Source organism: Nematostella vectensis, chromosome 3 (assembly GCF_932526225.1).
Source record: "Nematostella vectensis chromosome 3, jaNemVect1.1, whole genome shotgun sequence".
NCBI classification, from domain to species: domain Eukaryota; kingdom Metazoa; phylum Cnidaria; class Anthozoa; order Actiniaria; family Edwardsiidae; genus Nematostella; species Nematostella vectensis.
Window position 1 is genome coordinate 4,113,863 of NC_064036.1, and position 20,811 is coordinate 4,134,673.

Below are 20,811 nucleotides of genomic sequence, written 5' to 3' on the forward strand. Positions count from 1 at the left end.
GTTTCATTGTTTTAAAAAGTTTCGTCTTTATATTATTTTTCTAAAATGGGACAACATGCACCCTGTTCCCTTGGCCACGCCCCTCCCTGAACGTCTTTGTTTTCTCTTCCTGGTTACAAACTAACCTAGACATGTGAATAAGCTTATTGCAACAGCTAGTACAAAATCGAACTTCGAAGCAGCTGAAACTCTTGAATTTTTACACCAAATGTTTATTTTCATATTCTATTTAATAATAATACAGTGTGATATGAATATTAAACTTATCACAAATGCAATAATAATAAACATGTTACGTTTGGCTTTGTTGCATGTTTGGCACAATATCTATGTGTAAAACAGCCCTGGGTATATGTTCTTCTCCAATCTCCTTAGGAATCCAAATGTGTATCGATGTTATACAGTATATCTGATATTCATGTTTAAAAAATCTCGGAAGCTCCGCACCTTTAGAACTAGTGGTAATGCATTTTACCCAAACTCCCTTTTAGCAAATTACTTTCACTGGGTGAGCGGGGGCGCAATCTGAGAAAATACTTGTCATGAGTCAGTAAGCGGCGAATTCTTCAGTATGAATACTAGCATTTTGACTATGCTACCTAGAAAATCCCCCCTCCTTTATACATCCCTGCTGATACGAGTTAAAATGCTTGAAGTCATCATTCGCGTATCTGATAAAATTGTGAACCTTTTTCTTGACTTTGCTTGGTTCCTAAACACATGGCCTGCTTGCTGCAACCAGAGGATCGGTGTAAGATGCCAAGATATGATGCCCTTTTTAGTATGTCTTGTATTCTGCCATCAGCCTGCTGTAAGACGTAATGATTGTGTTATTTGATGGTATATGAGAGAAAAAACCGTAAATAGTGAAGTATGTGTGAAATGTTTGTTCTGACCAATCACATGCAATATTCCAGTAAACTATGAACGTGTCTCAACAAGCCAAAGTGTGGAATTTCAGGTCTTCCCTGCCCTGATTCAGAGCCTCGTGCGTCTCTCTATTTAGTGGCCAGCGAGGCTCTGGGACCAAGGTAGGTCTTCCCGGGCCAGATACTAACCTTTTGCAAATGATGATGATAACGATTATGACAATAAGTAAGAGAGCACATGAGAGACCGGCAGCGACAGCTACCAACACGAAGTATTGTTGGCTTATATCTTTGTCTGAAAGAGAAAATATACACTCTTGAATGACAGGGCATCTGCCGCAATCGCTCCAATAAACGTCTCCGATGACGAAGTGTGCTGAATACAAGAGGGGAAATAACTAAAGTAACGAAAAGGGCCTCGCCTGGATGTAAAAACTGAAATGTGCACCCCTGCGCTTATTCGAGCAATCACGGTAATTCATATCCCTTAGCGACCATTTCCATTTGTTCTCTTTTTAACTCCAAATGCCATAACAGTCATTGGCTTTCTTACCTCTGGTTAGTGTTTCTTTCTGTTCTTGTTTACTTGCTAGAGAATGGAAAGATTTGGTATTAGTAGCATGTATACCTCTGGCGAATCTTAAATAAATACTGCTCGTCCTTTAGAGTAAATCGATTGACAAAACATTATCAGAATTAAATTTGATAAAAAACAATTGTTTGGCAAGTGTATCGAGCGGTCAACTATACCTCTGTCAACAGAATCATCAATGAGAATGACGACCATTTCTTTTGCACCAATCACAACCCTTGGGTCCAGGCTTTTCGCAACCAGAGCGATCGATTCATTCCCTTCAGCCTCCCTATCGCTAACGATTGTAACATTTGTCATCATTCTTGAGATATCAGGCAGAAACGTTAAGCTGTCGTTGTAATAGAAGTCATCTTCGCCCGCTGTTGTTGAAATAGGGCTGGGATAAAGTCTGCCGAGAAAAGACAATTTATTTTTTCGGCGACCGGTATCCATCAAATCGCGCGCTCTGATTGGCTCTCGTGAGGTCCGGTATCCTACGATCCGGACCTCGCGATACCAGACCGCTCACCTCCAAAGCTCGAAATAGCGAGTTGATTTGTAAAATGACCATCGAAAACTGGATTTTTACTCCCGAGGTTATAGATCTTCACACTAAAACGGCATTTTATTTGTCGTTTTATTATTTGTCATTTTATCTAGAATCATTGACTTAACGGAAAATCGGCTTCAAACTCCCTGTGTTTTGACAATTTCTCGCCATAATGATTTTGCAACGCGCGCGACAATTTTAAGTTTGCTGAAAGTTTATTTGGGATAGAAAACGCAGAAAATCGTCTCTTCATACGAAGAAAAACCACAAATCACCCTAGTAATCTATACCTGCATAACCAGCTTATCCATATTCAAGAGAAATTCTTTAGTGAATATATCTTATCGTCAGTGGAGGATTTAAACGAAAGAAGACATTTCTACGATCAATTCGAGTTGAGAACGACGTATTAATTTGGGCTAAATTATTTTACAAAATTGTTGGTCAAAACTCAGAGGTTTTTCATATGTGACAATTTTTAATTGCAAAGAAAAAGCAAACCTGCTAGCTTTTGAGTAACTATAGTTGCCACATAAAAATTGTCCAATTTGCTCCATCTACACACGCAAATAAAAATTGTCAACTAAAAATTGTTAGTGTAGATGATGCTCCATGAGGACTTCAGGGTCATTGCGCACTCACCGAATAGTGAAGTTGACATCGCTGGCTCCATTGGTGATTCCGTAGGTAAGCTCGACTGTCTCACCTTCCTTAGCTGATATGCGCGACTTATTGCCCACGTATTCCACCGTCACTAAAACAAGAAAAACACGAGAGAGGAAAGAACAACATAAAATATATAAACAGAAACACCTTGTAAGTCCGACCTTTAGCAGTTTTATTTTCAGCTGCTTGTTATATCAGTTGCAAATAGATAATGGAATTTAAAACCATAACTCTATAACAAAAGCATGCATTCTCGTTGAAGTCTTATTTTCAGCTACTGCTTGTTATAATATTTGTAATTTCACAATGAATACGATAACAAAGGCAGGCATTCTCGTTTTCAGTGTTATTAACAGCCACTTTTTAACAAAGACATGCATTCTCGTTTTCAGTTTTATTAACAGCCCCTTGTTAACAAAGACATGCATTCTCTTTTGCAGTTTTATTAACAGCCCCTTGTTAACAAAGACATGCATTCTCTTTTGCAGTTTTATTAACAGCCCCTTGTTAACAAAGACATGCTTTCCTTTTTGCAGTTTTATTAACAGCCCCTTGTTAACAAGACATGCATTCTCTTTTGCAGTTTTCTTAACAGCCACTTGTTAACAAGACATGCATTCTCTTTTGCAGTTTTATTAACAGTCCCTTGTTAACAAGACATGCATTTTCTTTTGCAGTTTTATTAACATCCACTTGTTAACAAAGACATACATTTTCTTTTGCATTTTTTTTCCATCCAATTGTTAACAAAGTCATGCTTAGCATTTCTTGCTAAGTCTAGCTCGCCTGACCATAAACAAAGCAAATGCTGGCCAACTATTTCACCTGCCAGCATGGTGTACAAACAGCATCAACTTTGCTGGGCCAACAATTATCACGGACTTTTTCTTTTTTACCGCGTTTAAGTTTCTTTTGAACTACAATATTCACAATACCCACGGCCATACCTTTATTGTCGTTTAAGATGTTCACATATGCGGTTGACTGGTTCAATGTTATTGATGACGTGTTTACTGACGTCAGAGTGATGACAAACACCTCATCATTCTCAACTATGTTGTCTGTTACTATGGTGATGTTGACGAGTTTAGCATTTTCGTCAGGCGCAAAGATGACATCTTGGTTATTTATAGCGATGAAGTCGGATGAGGATTTCGCTGTACCGTCTTCGGTGCTTATCCTAAGGAAAGACAAATGGTTTAAAAGTAAACGGGAGAAACTATTAAAATGAGTACCTTTCCAAGTATGAAAGAGAAAGTGAAAAGTATAGTTTATAATGGTCACTGGAGAAAAATGGAGGAAACATATCATCAAATCAGTCCAGTGTTGGTCTTGACTTGGTTGGACGTCCTTGGAAAATCAACTTCTTAGAAATTCCTAGAAAACCATGCAGAAAAGATAGTTATACCTGACGATAAGCGTTGTTTCTGTGTGTCCTGACTTGGTTATTTCAACGACAACAAAGCCCTGGCCTTCAGCGACACTGTAGGTAGTGGCATTGAAACCAATGATCGCTGAAACGAAAGTTTCGTGAACAAAAAGTGTGGAAACCATAGAAGTGGTGGTGGTGATGGTGTTACATGGGTAACATGGGAGTCAGAGGAAGCCCCTCTAACTATACTGGAGTATAGCCCTCTAACTAATAGTAGGATTATAGTAATATATATAATATAGCCCTCTAACTAATAGTAGGATTATAGTAATATATATAATATAGTCCTCTAACTAATAGAAGGATTATAGTAGTATATATAGTATAGTCCTCTAACTAATAGTAGGATTATAGTAGTATACATAGTATAGCCCTCTAACTAATAGTAGGATTATAGTAATATATATAATATAGTCCTCTAACTAATAGTAGGATTATAGTAATATATATAATATAGTCCTCTAACTAATAGAAGGATTATAGTAGTATATATAGTATAGTCCTCTAACTAATAGTAGGATTATAGTAGTATACATAGTATAGCCCTCTAACTAATAGTAGGATTATAGTAATATATATATAGTATAGTCCACTAACTAATAGTAGGATTATAGTAGTATATATAGTATAGTCCACTAACTAATAGTAGGATTATAGTAATATATATAGTATAGCCCTCTAACGAATAGTAGGATTATAGTAATATATATAGTATAGCCCTCTAACGAATAGTAGTATTATAGTAATATATATATAGTATAGTCCTCTAACTAATAGTAGTATTATAGTAATATATATATATAGTATAGTCCTCTAACTAATAGTAGGATTATAGTAGTATATATAGTATAGTCCACTAATTAAAAGTAGGATTTTAGTAGTATAATAGTAGTAGCAGCTCGTAACACCAAGGTTAGGGCACGAGCTAGCTTAAGAAATCTCTTATCCCCTTCAAGTTATCTGACCTAAAAGTGCTAGAACTGCCACGATAACACACAAAATCCTTTTACCTTTATCATCGTCTACAATGGTAATCTCCGTCAGGGGCGTCACGAGTTCAATATGCGGCCTGTTGGCTGTGTCGACCGTTAGTTTGGCCCGAAACACTTCATGGGATTCCACCCTGCCATCTGTTTCTATGGTGATGTTCACCATGTTGATAGGGGAAGCTGCAGGAAACAAGACTTCACGGTTTACAAAGGCGACGTAGTCAAGCGGTGATGACGCGCTTACAAGTACAGTATCCATGCTGCGGAAAGAAAATAACAAAACGTTACTAATAAGGAACTAAAAGCATGAAAATTAATTTGTGAAGAAAAGGAAAAACATTTTACATGAAATAGCATCGACTCTCCATCATCTCCATCTTCATCAACGTCAACAAAGCAAAATTATATATAAACAAATATACACAAAATATGACTCACATTACAGCAAGGTCTATGTCAGATTCTCCCTCTTTTGTTATCGTCACGGTGACGTAGCCGTGCCCTTCGATAACCACGTAAGATGTATTCGTAAACCCAATGCGTGCTATAAAAAAAATATAAAGGTTAGTAATCTTTTCAGTTTCTGGTTAAGAATTTCATTCCTGTTGTACTTAGACATCCTTTTAAATCCTTTACCCTCTTTTCCCTTGTCCAACAGTTTCTCAGCCCAATCGTCCTCTCCTCTTTTACTTTCACCCCTAACCATTATCCAAGTCTCCTCCCTGGAACCTTCGCAAGAGCACCCAAACTAAACAATTTTTGGGAAGACCGTAACATATACGAAAGGAGAATAGGGCATTTATTTTCATGCACGATACTTTTTTTTCGATTGTATTTAAAGAAAGTTGGCTTTTTTCTTTGCGGAATTTCCATTGCAGGTTTCTGTGCACTTTAAAGGCTAAGCTTGTTTTACTATCCCCCACCACATCCCCCATCGAAGGACCGGTCCCTTATTGCCAGTGAAATCATCTATTGCACACAGGACGCACTCAGCATACTAACCTTTATCACACACGACGCACTCAGCATACTAACCTTTATCACACACGACGCACTCAGCATACTAACCTTTATCACACACGACGCACTCAGCATACTAACCTTTATCACACACGACGCACTCAGCATACTAACCTTTATCACACACGACGCACTCAGCATACTAACCTTTATCACACACGACGCACTCAGCATACTAACCTTTATCACACACGACGCACTCAGCATACTAACCTTTATCACACACGACGCACTCAGCATACTAACCTTTATCACACACGACGCACTCAGCATACTAACCTTTATCACACAGGACGCACTCAGCATACTAACCTTTATCACACACGACGCACTCAGCATACTAACCTTTATCATCGTCGTTAATGGTAACTTTGCTCTCTGGGATTTGGAATGCGATCTGCGCCGAGTTACTAGTTGTGAGAACAGCCTTAAACTCTTCGTTTCTCTCCACTATTTCGTTCGTTTTTATGGTTATGTTCATCTCATGGGAGGTTTCTCCAGGTTTGAAGGTGATAATACGGTTGGAGATAGCGATATAGTCAGAGGCTGACTTGGCTGTTAGATCCGCGGTGCTCAAGCTAATGGTTATGCAAATACGGTGAACGTACGTTAATCAAATCGCAGAACTACAGAATATTGCAAATGCATGTTCAGATATAAAATGCTGCGTTGTTTAGATGAGGGATGAAGGTGCTACTTCATTTTCCACAGTATACACAGTATAATTTCACACCTTGGCTTTCCATGATCATAATCACGTTTGATATGGAAATGGGTCTTTGCTGTTGAAATTCTTAGCGAGAAGTCGCTTGCTTTAAACCCTCACATTTGACAATTCATAAAAAATACGAGGAACAAATTTTTACGCTTGAAAATTCATAGAAAATATGAAGAACATATTGTGTAAAGAGACACGAAATTTGTTTTATAGGCAAACAAAGAAAAATCAGAACACAATCTTGCAACAAAATGCACATCCATAAGAGGTGACCCACAGGTTCAGATAAAAAGTCATACCTAACTGTCAGAGGTACATCTGCATTGTTTGATTTCGTCACCTCGATCGTCACAAAACCTTGATCCTCTGTGACATTATACGCCGCAGACTTGAAACCAATTGTGGCTAGAGGGGGAGCACAAAAGCGTTAGATGCTGTTCTAAAGAAAAATGAGACATTTTACCTAGTTAAAGGACAGAATAATTCTCATATTTTTCTAGTTACAGCCAGGTTTAGTAAAACGTTCAGATAGGAGTACTCCCGAGGCAAGCTCCCTTTTCAGGTACAAAAATGAGACTAATTGGAGACAAATTGTTTCATTGGTGCTGGAGAGACAAGTTTTATCATAGAAAATAATTTATTGATAATTTTGCCAGTATGTTCTTTCATGGTGAACGATATCTCCAGCAGGGTTTGCACAAGCAATATGACACGACGTTGCAGCTATAGTGTGCTGCCTCGGGGGCGGAAGATGAATTATTTACCAGCCATAACTCATTATTGCTGCTTATTTTATTTCGATAATTCATTATTCATGTCATCATTTTTCTCAATAATTCATAATCGGATTTATTCATATAATTCATTCTTATGATAAACTTTATAATTTCGTTTAGTTTTGAAACCAATAATTCATTATTTCCAACCATTTTACAGCCATAATTCATTATTCATAATTAATCTTCCGCCCCCGATACTGCCGCTAAAAAAGCAACTAGCAATCACAAATGAGCAAAATAACTACCATGGTGAAGAGGCCAGAAAAATACTAAAAGTATTATTACTATATTCTGTAAATTCCTAAAAAAATCCAGCAGCTAAATATGGCCTTTTGGCTCTTTTGCCCTTAGTTTTGAATGGGTTTATCTCTCGTACTTCAGGGATTACTGTGATGAGCTGCAATAGCACACATATTACTTGTAGGCCGTCCATACCTTTGTCATCATCCTTTATGGTAATGTTTGCCGCTTGGTCCCCAAGCTCGATCTGAGCTGGGTTCGGGTTGGAAAGAAAAGCTTGGAACTCTTCGTCCGTCTCCACCCTAATATCGGTCTCTATGGTGATATTGAAGCCTTTTGTAGTTTCATAAGATTCGAGTGTGACGCCTTGATTACTGATGGCAGTGTAATCCAACGATGATGTGGCTGTCAAGCCAGATGTGCTCAAGCTTTGGAAGAAACAAAAGTTACAAATACAATTTACCCTTTCGCGCTAGAAAGCACGTGCGTATCACGGGGTCAAAGTCCAACGCGGGCTGTTCAAGAGTTTTCGGACTTTGACCCCGTGATACGCACACGACCTTCTAGCGCCGAAAGTGTGGATTAAAATGTGATGGTCCCTTACGTCCCTTACATCACTTACGATATCTTCGACATCAAAATCATGCAAATCAAACTCAAAATGAAAAGGTTGAACGATTTTTATAACCGTTCTATTACCTGACGGTTAATGGGATATCAGCGTTGTCCGTCTTTGATAAAATAACGGTTACAAATCCGCTATCTTCAGTAGTAGTGTACAATGTGCTCTTGAAAGTAATCGTGGCTGCAAAGCAATAACACAATACTTACTCAAGTACGTTTTACGGGCTCTCTAGCATCAATTTTTCAAAGTGAATTCGACAATAAGACAAAAAAAATACTGTGCCAGTCAAATATTTACCTTTGTCATCATCTTTAATTGTGACGCTGCTTGTAGAGTTTTTGAGTGTAATTTGCGCGGAATTGCTTGTCGAGAGGAGGGCCTGGAATATCTCGTCATTTTCAACTCTTCCATCTTTTATTATGGTAACGTTCACCTCTCTAACTGTCTCACTAGGGGCGAAAGTGATTGTCTCGCTGATGGCCGTGTAGTCAGATGGCGTGTAGGCCGTCAGGTTGGCGGTGCTGACACTAAATATGAGACATCAATAAGTTTAAAACCTGTCTCACAGCTTTCTAGTATATCCTGCCACACAGGCGTATGCATGTCAAAGTTAAAGAGACAATAGTTAGCGCTTAAGCAAGATCAATCTAAAAAGGGATGAACATTCAACATCTCAACATCAACATCACAGTTTTCTAGTATATCCTGCCACACAGGCGTATGCATGTCAAAGTTAAAGAGACAATAGTTAGCGCTTAAGCAAGATCAATCTAAAAAGGGATGAACATTCAACATCTCAAAACAAGCGTATGAAGCGCAACAAGGAGTTTATTCTTTCATCTTACCTGACTGTTAGTGGAATATTAGCATTGTCCGTCTTTGATAACTGCAGAGTGACGAGTCCATTGCCTTCAAGGGAAGTGTATGAGGTCGAGATGAAGGCAATCGTTGCTGTAAAAAAAAATAAGAATGAGATGTATAAGCGCGTTCCGAATTCATCAACGAAACATCATAACAGCTCAGTTCACACTTTCATGAAACCTAAACCTCTGGAAACCATCACCATTTTGAACATCATCAGTTTACCTTTGTCGCCATCTTTGATTGTGACGTTGCTTGTAGTGTTCTCTAGTATAATTTGCGCAAAGTTGCTTGTAGTGAGGAGGGCCTGGAATATCTCGTCATTTTCAACTCTTCCATCTTTTATTATGGTAACGTTCACCTCTCTGACTGTCTCACTAGGGGCGAAAGTGATGGTCTCGCTGATGGCCGTGTAGTCAGATGGCGTGTAGGCCGTCAGGTTGGCGGTGCTGACACTAAATATGAGACATCAATAAGTTTAAAACCTGTCTCACAGTTTTCTAGTATATCCTGCCACACAGGCGTATGCATGTCAAAGTTAAAGAGACAATAGTTAGCGCTTAAGCAAGATCAATCTTAAAAGGGATGAACATTCAACATTTCAAAACAAGCGTATGAAGCGCAACAAGGAGTTTATTCTTATATCTTACCTGACTGTTAGTGGAATATCAGCATTGTCCGTCTTTGATAACTGCAGAGTGACGAGTCCATTGCCTTCCAGGGAAGTGTATGAGGTCGAGATGAAGGCAATCGTTGCTGTAAAATATCAAGAATGAGATGTATAAGCGCGTTCCGAATTCATCAACGAAACATCATCACAGCTCAGTTCACACTTTAATGAAACCTAAACCTCTGGAAACCATCACCATTTTGAACATCATCAGTTTACCTTTGTCGCCATCTTTGATTGTGACGTTGCTTGTAGTGTTCTCTAGTATAATTTGCGCAAAGTTGCTTGTAGTGAGGAGGGCCTGGAATATCTCGTCATTTTCAACTCTTCCATCTTTTATTATGGTAACGTTCACCTCTCTGACTGTCTCACTAGGGGCGAAAGTGATGGTCTCGCTGATGGCCGTGTAGTCAGATGGCGTGTAGGCCGTCAGGTTGGCGGTGCTGACACTAAATATGAGACATCAATAAGTTTAAAACCTGTCTCACAGTTTTCTAGTATATCCTGCCACACAGGCGTATGCATGTCAAAGTTAAAGAGACAATAGTTAGCGCTTAAGCAAGATCAATCTAAAAAGGGATGAACATTCAACATCTCAACATCAACATCACAGTTTTCTAGTATATCCTGCCACACAGGCGTATGCATGTCAAAGTTAAAGAGACAATAGTTAGCGCTTAAGCAAGATCAATCTAAAAAGGGATGAACATTCAACATCTCAACATCAACATCACAGTTTTCTAGTATATCCTGCCACACAGGCGTATGCATGTCAAAGTTAAAGAGACAATAGTTAGCGCTTAAGCAAGATCAATCTAAAAAGGGATGAACATTCAACATCTCAAAACAAGCGTATGAAGCGCAACAAGGAGTTTATTCTTTCATCTTACCTGACTGTTAGTGGAATATTAGCATTGTCCGTCTTTGATAACTGCAGAGTGACGAGTCCATTGCCTTCCAGGGAAGTGTATGAGGTCGAGATGAAGGCAATCGTTGCTGTAAAAAAAAAAAGAATGAGATGTATAAGCGCGTTCCGAATTCATCAACGAAACATCATAACAGCTCAGTTCACACTTTCATGAAACCTAAACCTCTGGAAACCATCACCATTTTGAACATCATCAGTTTACCTTTGTCGCCATCTTTGATTGTGACGTTGCTTGTAGTGTTCTCTAGTATAATTTGCGCAAAGTTGCTTGCAGTGAGGAGGGCCTGGAATATCTCGTCATTTTCAACTCTTCCATCTTTTATTATGGTAACGTTCACCTCTCTGACTGTCTCACTAGGGGCGAAAGTGATGGTCTCGCTGATGGCCGTGTAGTCAGATGGCGTGTAGGCCGTCAGGTTGGCGGTGCTGACACTAAATATGAGACATCAATAAGTTTAAAACCTGTCTCACAGTTTTCTAGTATATCCTGCCACACAGGCGTATGCATGTCAAAGTTAAAGAGACAATAGTTAGCGCTTAAGCAAGATCAATCTTAAAAGGGATGAACATTCAACATTTCAAAACAAGCGTATGAAGCGCAACAAGGAGTTTATTCTTTCATCTTACCTGACTGTTAGTGGAATATCAGCATTGTCCGTCTTTGATAACTGCAGAGTGACGAGTCCATTGCCTTCCAGGGAAGTGTATGAGGTCGAGATGAAGGCAATCGTTGCTGTAAAATATCAAGAATGAGATGTATAAGCGCGTTCCGAATTCATCAACGAAACATCATCACAGCACAGTTCACACTTTAATGAAACCTAAACCTATGGAAACCATCACCATTTTGAACATCATCAGTTTACCTTTGTCGCCATCTTTGATTGTGACGTTGCTTGTAGTGTTCTCTAGTATAATTTGCGCAAAGTTGCTTGTAGTGAGGAGGGCCTGAAATATCTCGTCATTTTCAACTCTTCCATCTTTTATTATGGTAACGTTCACCTCTCTGACTGTCTCACTAGGGGCGAAAGTGATGGTCTCGCTGATGGCCGTGTAGTCAGATGGCGTGTAGGCCGTCAGGTTGGCGGTGCTGACACTAAATATGAGACATCAATAAGTTTAAAACCTGTCTCACAGTTTTCTAGTATATCCTGCCACACAGGCGTATGCATGTCAAAGTTAAAGAGACAATAGTTAGCGCTTAAGCAAGATCAATCTAAAAAGGGATGAACATTTAACATCTCAACATCAACATCACAGTTTTCTAGTATATCCTGCCACACAGGCGTATGCATGTCAAAGTTAAAGAGACAATAGTTAGCGCTTAAGCAAGATCAATCTAAAAAGGGATGAACATTCAACATCTCAAAACAAGCGTATGAAGCGCAACAAGGAGTTTATTCTTTCATCTTACCTGACTGTTAGTGGAATATTAGCATTGTCCGTCTTTGATAACTGCAGAGTGACGAGTCCATTGCCTTCCAGGGAAGTGTATGAGGTCGAGATGAAGGCAATCGTTGCTGTAAAAAAAATAAGAATGAGATGTATAAGCGCGTTCCGAATTCATCAACGAAACATCATAACAGCTCAGTTCACACTTTCATGAAACCTGAACCTCTGGAAACCATCACCATTTTGAACATCATCAGTTTACCTTTGTCGCCATCTTTGATTGTGACGTTGCTTGTAGTGTTCTCTAGTATAATTTGCGCAAAGTTGCTTGTAGTGAGGAGGGCCTGGAATATCTCGTCATTTTCAACTCTTCCATCTTTTATTATGGTAACGTTCACCTCTCTGACTGTCTCACTAGGGGCGAAAGTGATGGTCTCGCTGATGGCCGTGTAGTCAGATGGCGTGTAGGCCGTCAGGTTGGCGGTGCTGACACTAAATATGAGACATCAATAAGTTTAAAACCTGTCTCACAGTTTTCTAGTATATCCTGCCACACAGGCGTATGCATGTCAAAGTTAAAGAGACAATAGTTAGCGCTTAAGCAAGATCAATCTAAAAAGGGATGAACATTCAACATCTCAAAACAAGCGTATGAAGCGCAACAAGGAGTTTATTCTTTCATCTTACCTGACTGTTAGTGGAATATTAGCATTGTCCGTCTTTGATAACTGCAGAGTGACGAGTCCATTGCCTTCCAGGGAAGTGTATGAGGTCGAGATGAAGGCAATCGTTGCTGTAAAAAAAATAAGAATGAGATGTATAAGCGCGTTCCGAATTCATCAACGAAACATCATAACAGCTCAGTTCACACTTTCATGAAACCTAAACCTCTGGAAACCATCACCATTTTGAACATCATCAGTTTACCTTTGTCGCCATCTTTGATTGTGACGTTGCTTGTAGTGTTCTCTAGTATAATTTGCGCAAAGTTGCTTGTAGTGAGGAGGGCCTGAAATATCTCGTCATTTTCAACTCTTCCATCTTTTATTATGGTAACGTTCACCTCTCTGACTGTCTCACTAGGGGCGAAAGTGATGGTCTCGCTGATGGCCGTGTAGTCAGATGGCGTGTAGGCCGTCAGGTTGGCTGTGCTGACACTAAATATGAGACATCAATAAGTTTAAAACCTGTCTCACAGTTTTCTAGTATATCCTGCCACACAGGCGTATGCATGTCAAAGTTAAAGAGACAATAGTTAGCGCTTAAGCAAGATCAATCTTAAAAGGGATGAACATTCAACATTTCAAAACAAGCGTATGAAGCGCAACAAGGAGTTTATTCTTTCATCTTACCTGACTGTTAGTGGAATATCAGCATTGTCCGTCTTTGATAACTGCAGAGTGACGAGTCCATTGCCTTCCAGGGAAGTATATGAGGTCGAAATGAAGGCAATCGTTGCTGTAAAATATCAAGAATGAGATGTATAAGCGCGTTCCGAATTCATCGACGAAACATCATCACAGCTCAGTTCACACTTTAATGAAACCTAAACCTCTGGAAACCATCACCATTTTGAACATCATCAGTTTACCTTTGTCGCCATCTTTGATTGTGACGTTGCTTGTAGTGTTCTCTAGTATAATTTGCGCAAAGTTGCTTGTAGTGAGGAGGGCCTGAAATATCTCGTCATTTTCAACTCTTCCATCTTTTATTATGGTAACGTTCACCTCTCTGACTGTCTCACTAGGGGCGAAAGTGATGGTCTCGCTGATGGCCGTGTAGTCAGATGGCGTGTAGGCCGTCAGGTTGGCTGTGCTGACACTAAATATGAGACATCAATAAGTTTAAAACCTGTCTCACAGTTTTCTAGTACATCCTACACAGGCGTATGCATGTCAAAGTTAAAGAGACAATAGTTAGCGCTTAAGCAAGATCAATCTAAAAAGAGATGAACGTTCAACATCTCAAAACAAGCGTATGAAGCGCAACAAGGAGTTTATTCTTTCATCTTACCTGACTGTTAGTGGAATATCAGCATTGTCCGTCTTTGATAACTGCAGAGTGACGAGTCCATTGCCTTCAAGGGAAGTGTATGAGGTCGAGATGAAGGCAATCGTTGCTGTAAAATATCAAGAATGAGATGTATAAGCGCGTTCCGAATTCATCAACGAAACATCATCACAGCTCAGTTCACACTTTAATGAAACCTAAACCTCTGGAAAACATCACCATTTTGAACATCATCAGTTTACCTTTGTCGCCATCTTTGATTGTGACGTTGCTTGTAGTGTTCTCTAGTATAATTTGCGCAAAGTTGCTTGTAGTGAGGAGGGCCTGGAATATCTCGTCATTTTCAACTCTTCCATCTTTTATTATGGTAACGTTCACCTCTCTGACTGTCTCACTAGGGGCGAAAGTGATGGTCTCGCTGATGGCCGTGTAGTCAGATGGCGTGTAGGCCGTCAGGTTGGCGGTGCTGACACTAAATATGAGACATCAATAAGTTTAAAACCTGTCTCACAGTTTTCTAGTATATCCTGCCACACAGGCGTATGCATGTCAAAGTTAAAGAGACAATAGTTAGCGCTTAAGCAAGATCAATCTAAAAAGGGATGAACATTCAACATCTCAACATCAACATCACAGTTTTCTAGTATATCCTGCCACACAGGCGTATGCATGTCAAAGTTAAAAAGACAATAGTTAGCGCTTAAGCAAGATCAATCTAAAAAGGGATGAACATTCAACATCTCAAAACAAGCGTATGAAGCGCAACAAGGAGTTTATTCTTTCATCTTACCTGACTGTTAGTGGAATATTAGCATTGTCCGTCTTTGATAACTGCAGAGTGACGAGTCCATTGCCTTCCAGGGAAGTGTATGAGGTCGAGATGAAGGCAATCGTTGCTGTAAAAAAAAATAAGAATGAGATGTATAAGCGCGTTCCGAATTCATCAACGAAACATCATAACAGCTCAGTTCACACTTTCATGAAACCTAAACCTCTGGAAACCATCACCATTTTGAACATCATCAGTTTACCTTTGTCGCCATCTTTGATTGTGACGTTGCTTGTAGTGTTCTCTAGTGTAATTTGCGCAAAGTTGCTTGTAGTGAGGAGGGCCTGGAATATCTCGTCATTTTCAACTCTTCCATCTTTTATTATTGTAACGTTCACCTCTCTGACTGTCTCACTAGGGGCGAAAGTGATGGTCTCGCTGATGGCCGTGTAATCAGATGGCGTGTAGGCCGTCAGGTTGGCGGTGCTGACACTAAATATGAGACATCAATAAGTTTAAAACCTGTCTCACAGTTTTCTAGTATATCCTGCCACACAGGCGTATGCATGTCAAAGTTAAAGAGACAATAGTTAGCGCTTAAGCAAGATCAATCTTAAAAGGGATGAACATTCAACATTTCAAAACAAGCGTATGAAGCGCAACAAGGAGTTTATTCTTTCATCTTACCTGACTGTTAGTGGAATATCAGCATTGTCCGTCTTTGATAACTGCAGAGTGACGAGTCCATTGCCTTCCAGGGAAGTATATGAGGTCGAAATGAAGGCAATCGTTGCTGTAAAATATCAAGAATGAGATGTATAAGCGCGTTCCGAATTCATCAACGAAACATCATCACAGCTCAGTTCACACTTTAATGAAACCTAAACCTCTGGAAACCATCACCATTTTGAACATCATCAGTTTACCTTTGTCGCCATCTTTGATTGTGACGTTGCTTGTAGTGTTCTCTAGTATAATTTGCGCAAAGTTGCTTGTAGTGAGGAGGGCCTGGAATATTTCGTCATTTTCAACTCTTCCATCTTTTATTATGGTAACGTTCACCTCTCTGACTGTCTCACTAGGGCCGAAAGTGATGGTCTCGCTGATGGCCGTGTAGTCAGATGGCGTGTAGGCCGTCAGGTTGGCTGTGCTGACACTAAATATGTGACATCAATTACTTGAAAACCTGTCTCAAAGTTTTCTAGTGTATCCTCCTACACAGGCGTATGCATGTCAAAGTTAAAGAGACAATAGTTAGCGCTAAGCAAAATCAATCTAAAACGTGATAACCGTTCTACATTTCAAAACAAGCGTATGAAGCGCAACAAGGAGTTTATTCTTTCATCTTACCTGACTGTTAGTGGAACATCAGAATTGTCCGTCTTTGATAACTGCAGAGTGACGAGTCCATTGCCTTCCGGGGAAGTGTATGAAGTCGAGATGAAGGCAATCGTTGCTATAGCATCAATAGGTGAATTTGATTCAATGTCATTATTAAAATGAAAATTCTGAAGTGAGAGCCCTTATTATATCTTGATCACCTCGGTTTCTTTTGTTTTCTGAGGAACAATTACTAGCGAAATTCCCTCGAAACAATAGATGGTTCCAAATTTCCCTAATGCTTTAATGATGGGGGAGATTTAGTTTCTAAATTGCATTAATAATGTGGGAAATTAAGAAAAAAGACAAAAGAACCTTTTTTTTAAAATTTCCCTCTACATCAGCGCATGAGAAAAATGTAGAACCAAGATGCTTGTCTTTGAATTAAATTTCCACTAGGGAAGGCAGCTTAGTGATTAGCGCAGGAATAGATCCTGCGCCAAAAGATCAATTTGAACTCGTGATACCTAAACAACGTTAGACTTGATCCATGTGGGATGATTTTGATTGCTTTACGCATGCGTGTTTTGTTTAATAAGTCAAATTACTATACTGTAGTTGGGTAGAGCAACTATGTAAATCAACTTGTGTGAGAATTGTTCGTGAAAATGTGGTGGTCTATAGAGAGATAAAAAGAACAATGCGTATGCAATGCCTGATCCATTGAACCGTGTTGCCCTCAACCAGCCTAATATTACTCGTAGTTACGAGCTTATTTCCTCGGTGATCATGGTATTACAATGGTAATTAAATGGTGTGACATCTCGGGGAATTTAGTTATTAAATGTCCCCACAACCTCGGGATGACTGCGGCGTCGGAACTTCAACTAATCATCCCTCGGTTGCGGAGACATTTGATCACTAAATTCCCCTCGAGCCATGCTATAACTTATAAATAACACACCTTTATCGTCATCTAGAATAGTTATGGATACTCTGTTGTCGGTTATATTTACGCTGGATAAACTCGTGGTAAGATGCGCGTAGAAGGTCTCGTTTTCCTCCACCTTGACATCGTCGGTGATAGAGACATTAACTGTTTTAGTCGTCTCATTGGATAAGAATGTCACTTCGAGGTTGTTGATTTTGGTGTAGTCTGTTAAAGGCGAGGCGGTATCGTTACTTGTGCTGAAACTAAAGATCATTCTTGGTGTGATGATAGGAAGTGATGCGTTTTTAGAGAAGATAATAGAAAAAGTTAACATGGAGGTTCTGGACACATTCAGACGTGCTTGCAGCATCCACTTTTCCTTGCATCAATTTTCTAAGAGTTGCATCATTCTGGATTTACGGTCCTCGATGGGACAAAATTGATAAAGTTTTTAAAATTTGAAATGAATTGAAGTATACCTGATGGTGTCGTTGCCGCTTATATTTCCAGTCCTGACTATGACAAGAGGCACGACTCCGTCTCCCTCACTCACTTGAATTGTGTTCGTTTGGAATTTGATGAATGTCTGAGCTGAGATTTGAACGAGGCTATCAAAGAAGATACAACACAAAAACAACGTGTATGGACGCATAAGCATTTCGTGATGATTGTTGTATGCGGTTTTGGTTTGTGATTAACTTGAATTATCAAACGCGTCGTGTTAGCTCGCCTCTCCAACTCTTCCCGCTAACGTCTGGACTAAGAACCTTCAAGATAAATGGACTTCCAAGAGCGCGGGTCAATATAGAAGCTAATTATCCATAAAGTGAACAAGTTTAGTTAACCTAATTTACCCCAGAGAGATGGCTTTTCGGATAAAACCGGCCTAAACTGACATCTGGTTTGAAATAAAATGTCCACTTTTCCCAGTAATCATGAGTCATATTTTGAGTGGAATTGGTCGATAACCGTATTATGGCCCAAGGCTCACATACTTTCTATTATTATGATGAAAGGATCAAAAAGGAGCTGATGCGAGGTATCATTACTACGGAGGCTGTTTTGAAAGTTGCCTTGAATGAAACTCATTCCTGTACCATGTTAACCGCCCCTTAGACTGGTTTGACATTTCCATCCATGTTTTAACAGTTATAGAATAAACATGAATTTTTACGTAAATAAAAGATGTTTATAGTTGTTGATTTATATGTTATTTGTCAGTTTTAGAATAATAATGATTTTAATGTAAATGACATGTTTTGGTAACGTTATGACGTAATCAATGGCGTCATTCGTCTTCTTGCTAGTGTGACGTAACCCAAGCTATATTCGTACCATTTTTAGAGCAAATCAAAGACTCGCGCAAAAGGGTTTCTGTGAAAAAGCTTGCAATTCAAATACCATTATATAACGTACCTTTATCGTCGTTCAGAATAGTAATGCCCGCTGTGTCAATGGTGAGGGTGATGTTAGGCGAGATGGTGGTCAGTCTACCAAAAAACACTTCATCGTTCTCTATATCGTCATCGTCGGTGATGGAGACGTCAACTGTTTTAGTCGTTTCATTTGTTAAGAAGATCACTTCCAGGTTGCTAATTGCAATGTAGTCCGTCAGAGACGAGGCGAATCCATCAATTGTTGTGAATCTGTATAAAACGTGTTTAATGATTGAAACTTGAGAATCATAATAGATTATGGACATGCATCCAAGTACACTTGAGGCAATATGATTTTCTTTTATACAAACGTTATCAAGCTACAAATCTAAAGAAGCACAACAACATTTAGAGGAACAAGGAACTAGTCTCAACAACTTTTTCCATGCTTAACATGTATATAATTATTTATTTAATCTATAACAAAATTCTTTAGAGAAGTGGCTAAACATTGCACTGCACACTTTTGTAGTTTTGTAAGAAGCAATGACGCAATTGACGCAATATTTTGATCTGTTCCTATTATTTGCCTTGCGAATAAAAATATCTTTTTTAGGTCTTTCCCAGTAAAGTGTTCTACTTCATAAAATTAGCAATCACATAAAAGAATATCATTAAAGAAGAAACGACAAAGGGAATCATAGTATACTTTCGTTTTCTTCTGACAACCTTGTTGTTGCACATAAGCTTGCATTACGATGTTGGCCCGTGCACACGCACCACATCGTGTTGTGATTGCCGCTACGCCTGGAGCGTCGCCTAGAAAAGCCTGGTTTAATTTGTATCGATCACTTTGATCCGTGTTCTATTGTCTACTTTCCTTTGTAAACAGCAAAATACATAATAAACACTGCCTCCAAATAGTTTGGCTTGTCTAAGTCGAATGTGGAGGAAGCTAGATTGGATACTGAGTTAGAGTTACATTTAGTCGTATCATAATCAATAATTTTATTATGAAATAATGCAGAAATAACTTTCCTTGCAATGTTGATCCCAATGGAAACATTAAAAATAACAGTGATATAAAATTATATTTAATAGCAATCATTTGTAAAGCATACCTGACAGTGTCATTCCCACTTGTGTCTCCAGTCCTGACTATCACAAGGGATACAATTCCTGCTCCTTCACTCACTTGTGTGGCGTTTGCCTCGAATCCGATAAATGACTGAGCTGAGGTTAAAACAAAAATGATGCAAAAAAAGAAAAAAAAAAACACAACAGAGAGTACGGAGGTAACAGCATTGGTGCTAAATTGTCCTGTGGGCTTTAGATGCACAGGTGCAAGATAGCTGAAAACCTTTCACAATGTATGACTTTATCATCTATGGGAAGGACATGAAACATTTGCTTACCTTCGACACAAGACAATAGAACGGATGATAGCAAGATGCAAGATAGCAAGTGCCTCTTGTCGTTCATGTTAGAGAAATGCTATAAAATCAGGGGAGCTGCTTTCTGTTCATGTCTTATGGGACGTGTAGGTGGTTCCGATCTTGGCTTCGTAATAAGAATATATTATAGCAATGATGTGTGCCCTGAGATACATATTACTAGTCATTCAAAAACAAAGAAAGCGCCTTTAGGCAAGAAAATAGCAGCTCCAGTAACATAAAGTGCACTTAATGACACCAATTAAAAGTATATTAAACTAACTTCCAGGGGGTAGAAGTGCTTTGGGCGAGTTCCACTTACAGAAAATTGGTCAAGAAAGTTCTGATGCATGTCCGGTATTTTGAATGTTCAATTTTTTTTTATATATATAACTTCTTGGTTAGAGAAACACGCTCGTTTTTAATATAAAAATGAAAAGTTAGTTTTTGTATGTCGTCTCGTTCTAGACATAACAATTGTCGACATTGCTTTATCAAGATTAAAGTAAATTATTTACATTCAATTAAAACTCTACATAGTTATAGATTAAATAGCATCCAATATAACGTCACTCGGCCGGTAAAGCATATCACATACAGGCACGCATAGCCAACATAAGATAAAATCACAACATCAAAAAAGTTTTTAGTCTTCTTCT

At 39.0% G+C, this 20,811-nt stretch overlaps 1 protein-coding gene across 3 annotated transcripts; it reads right to left on the reverse strand.

The window, feature by feature from the left end:
* Positions 1-196: 196 nt before the first annotated feature.
* Positions 197-20,428, reverse strand: LOC116610723 (adhesion G-protein coupled receptor V1). Of its 3 annotated transcripts, XM_048725030.1 has the most exons (40): positions 20,135-20,428; positions 19,841-19,952; positions 18,760-18,989; positions 17,823-17,934; positions 17,377-17,606; positions 16,443-16,548; positions 16,019-16,248; positions 15,780-15,885; positions 15,355-15,584; positions 15,114-15,219; positions 14,566-14,795; positions 14,327-14,432; positions 13,905-14,134; positions 13,666-13,771; positions 13,241-13,470; positions 13,001-13,106; positions 12,576-12,805; positions 12,336-12,441; positions 11,788-12,017; positions 11,549-11,654; positions 11,124-11,353; positions 10,884-10,989; positions 10,213-10,442; positions 9,974-10,079; positions 9,549-9,778; positions 9,308-9,413; positions 8,760-8,989; positions 8,537-8,642; positions 8,033-8,265; positions 7,118-7,223; positions 6,446-6,678; positions 5,519-5,624; positions 5,102-5,340; positions 4,068-4,173; positions 3,607-3,839; positions 2,636-2,747; positions 1,620-1,852; positions 1,423-1,458; positions 1,059-1,164; positions 197-809 (listed from the first exon to the last, which is right to left on the reverse strand). In XM_048725030.1, exons 1-40 carry the CDS (start codon positions 20,199-20,201, stop codon positions 779-781), a joined length of 6,327 nt encoding a protein of 2,108 aa, XP_048580987.1. In that variant the 5' UTR covers positions 20,202-20,428; the 3' UTR covers positions 197-778. The 3 variants fall into 3 exon arrangements, with proteins under 3 accessions (XP_048580987.1, XP_048580989.1, XP_048580988.1); XM_048725032.1 differs by lacking the exons at positions 15,355-15,584; positions 15,780-15,885; XM_048725031.1 differs by lacking the exons at positions 18,760-18,989; positions 19,841-19,952; positions 20,135-20,428 and adding an exon at positions 18,339-18,447.
* Positions 20,429-20,811: the final 383 nt, after the last annotated feature.

Bases quoted from the DNA above. Each gene is read 5' to 3' on its own strand.
- LOC116610723 (XM_048725030.1), bottom strand. From the start codon at position 20,201: ATGAACGACAAGAGGCACTTGCTATCTTGCATCTTGCTATCATCCGTT. The intron at 15,585-15,779 runs GTAAGATGAAAG...TCTCATATTTAG, and splicing joins GATATTCCACTAACAGTCAG to TGTCAGCACCGCCAACCTGA. The intron at 13,471-13,665 runs GTAAGATGAAAG...TCTCATATTTAG, and splicing joins GATATTCCACTAACAGTCAG to TGTCAGCACAGCCAACCTGA.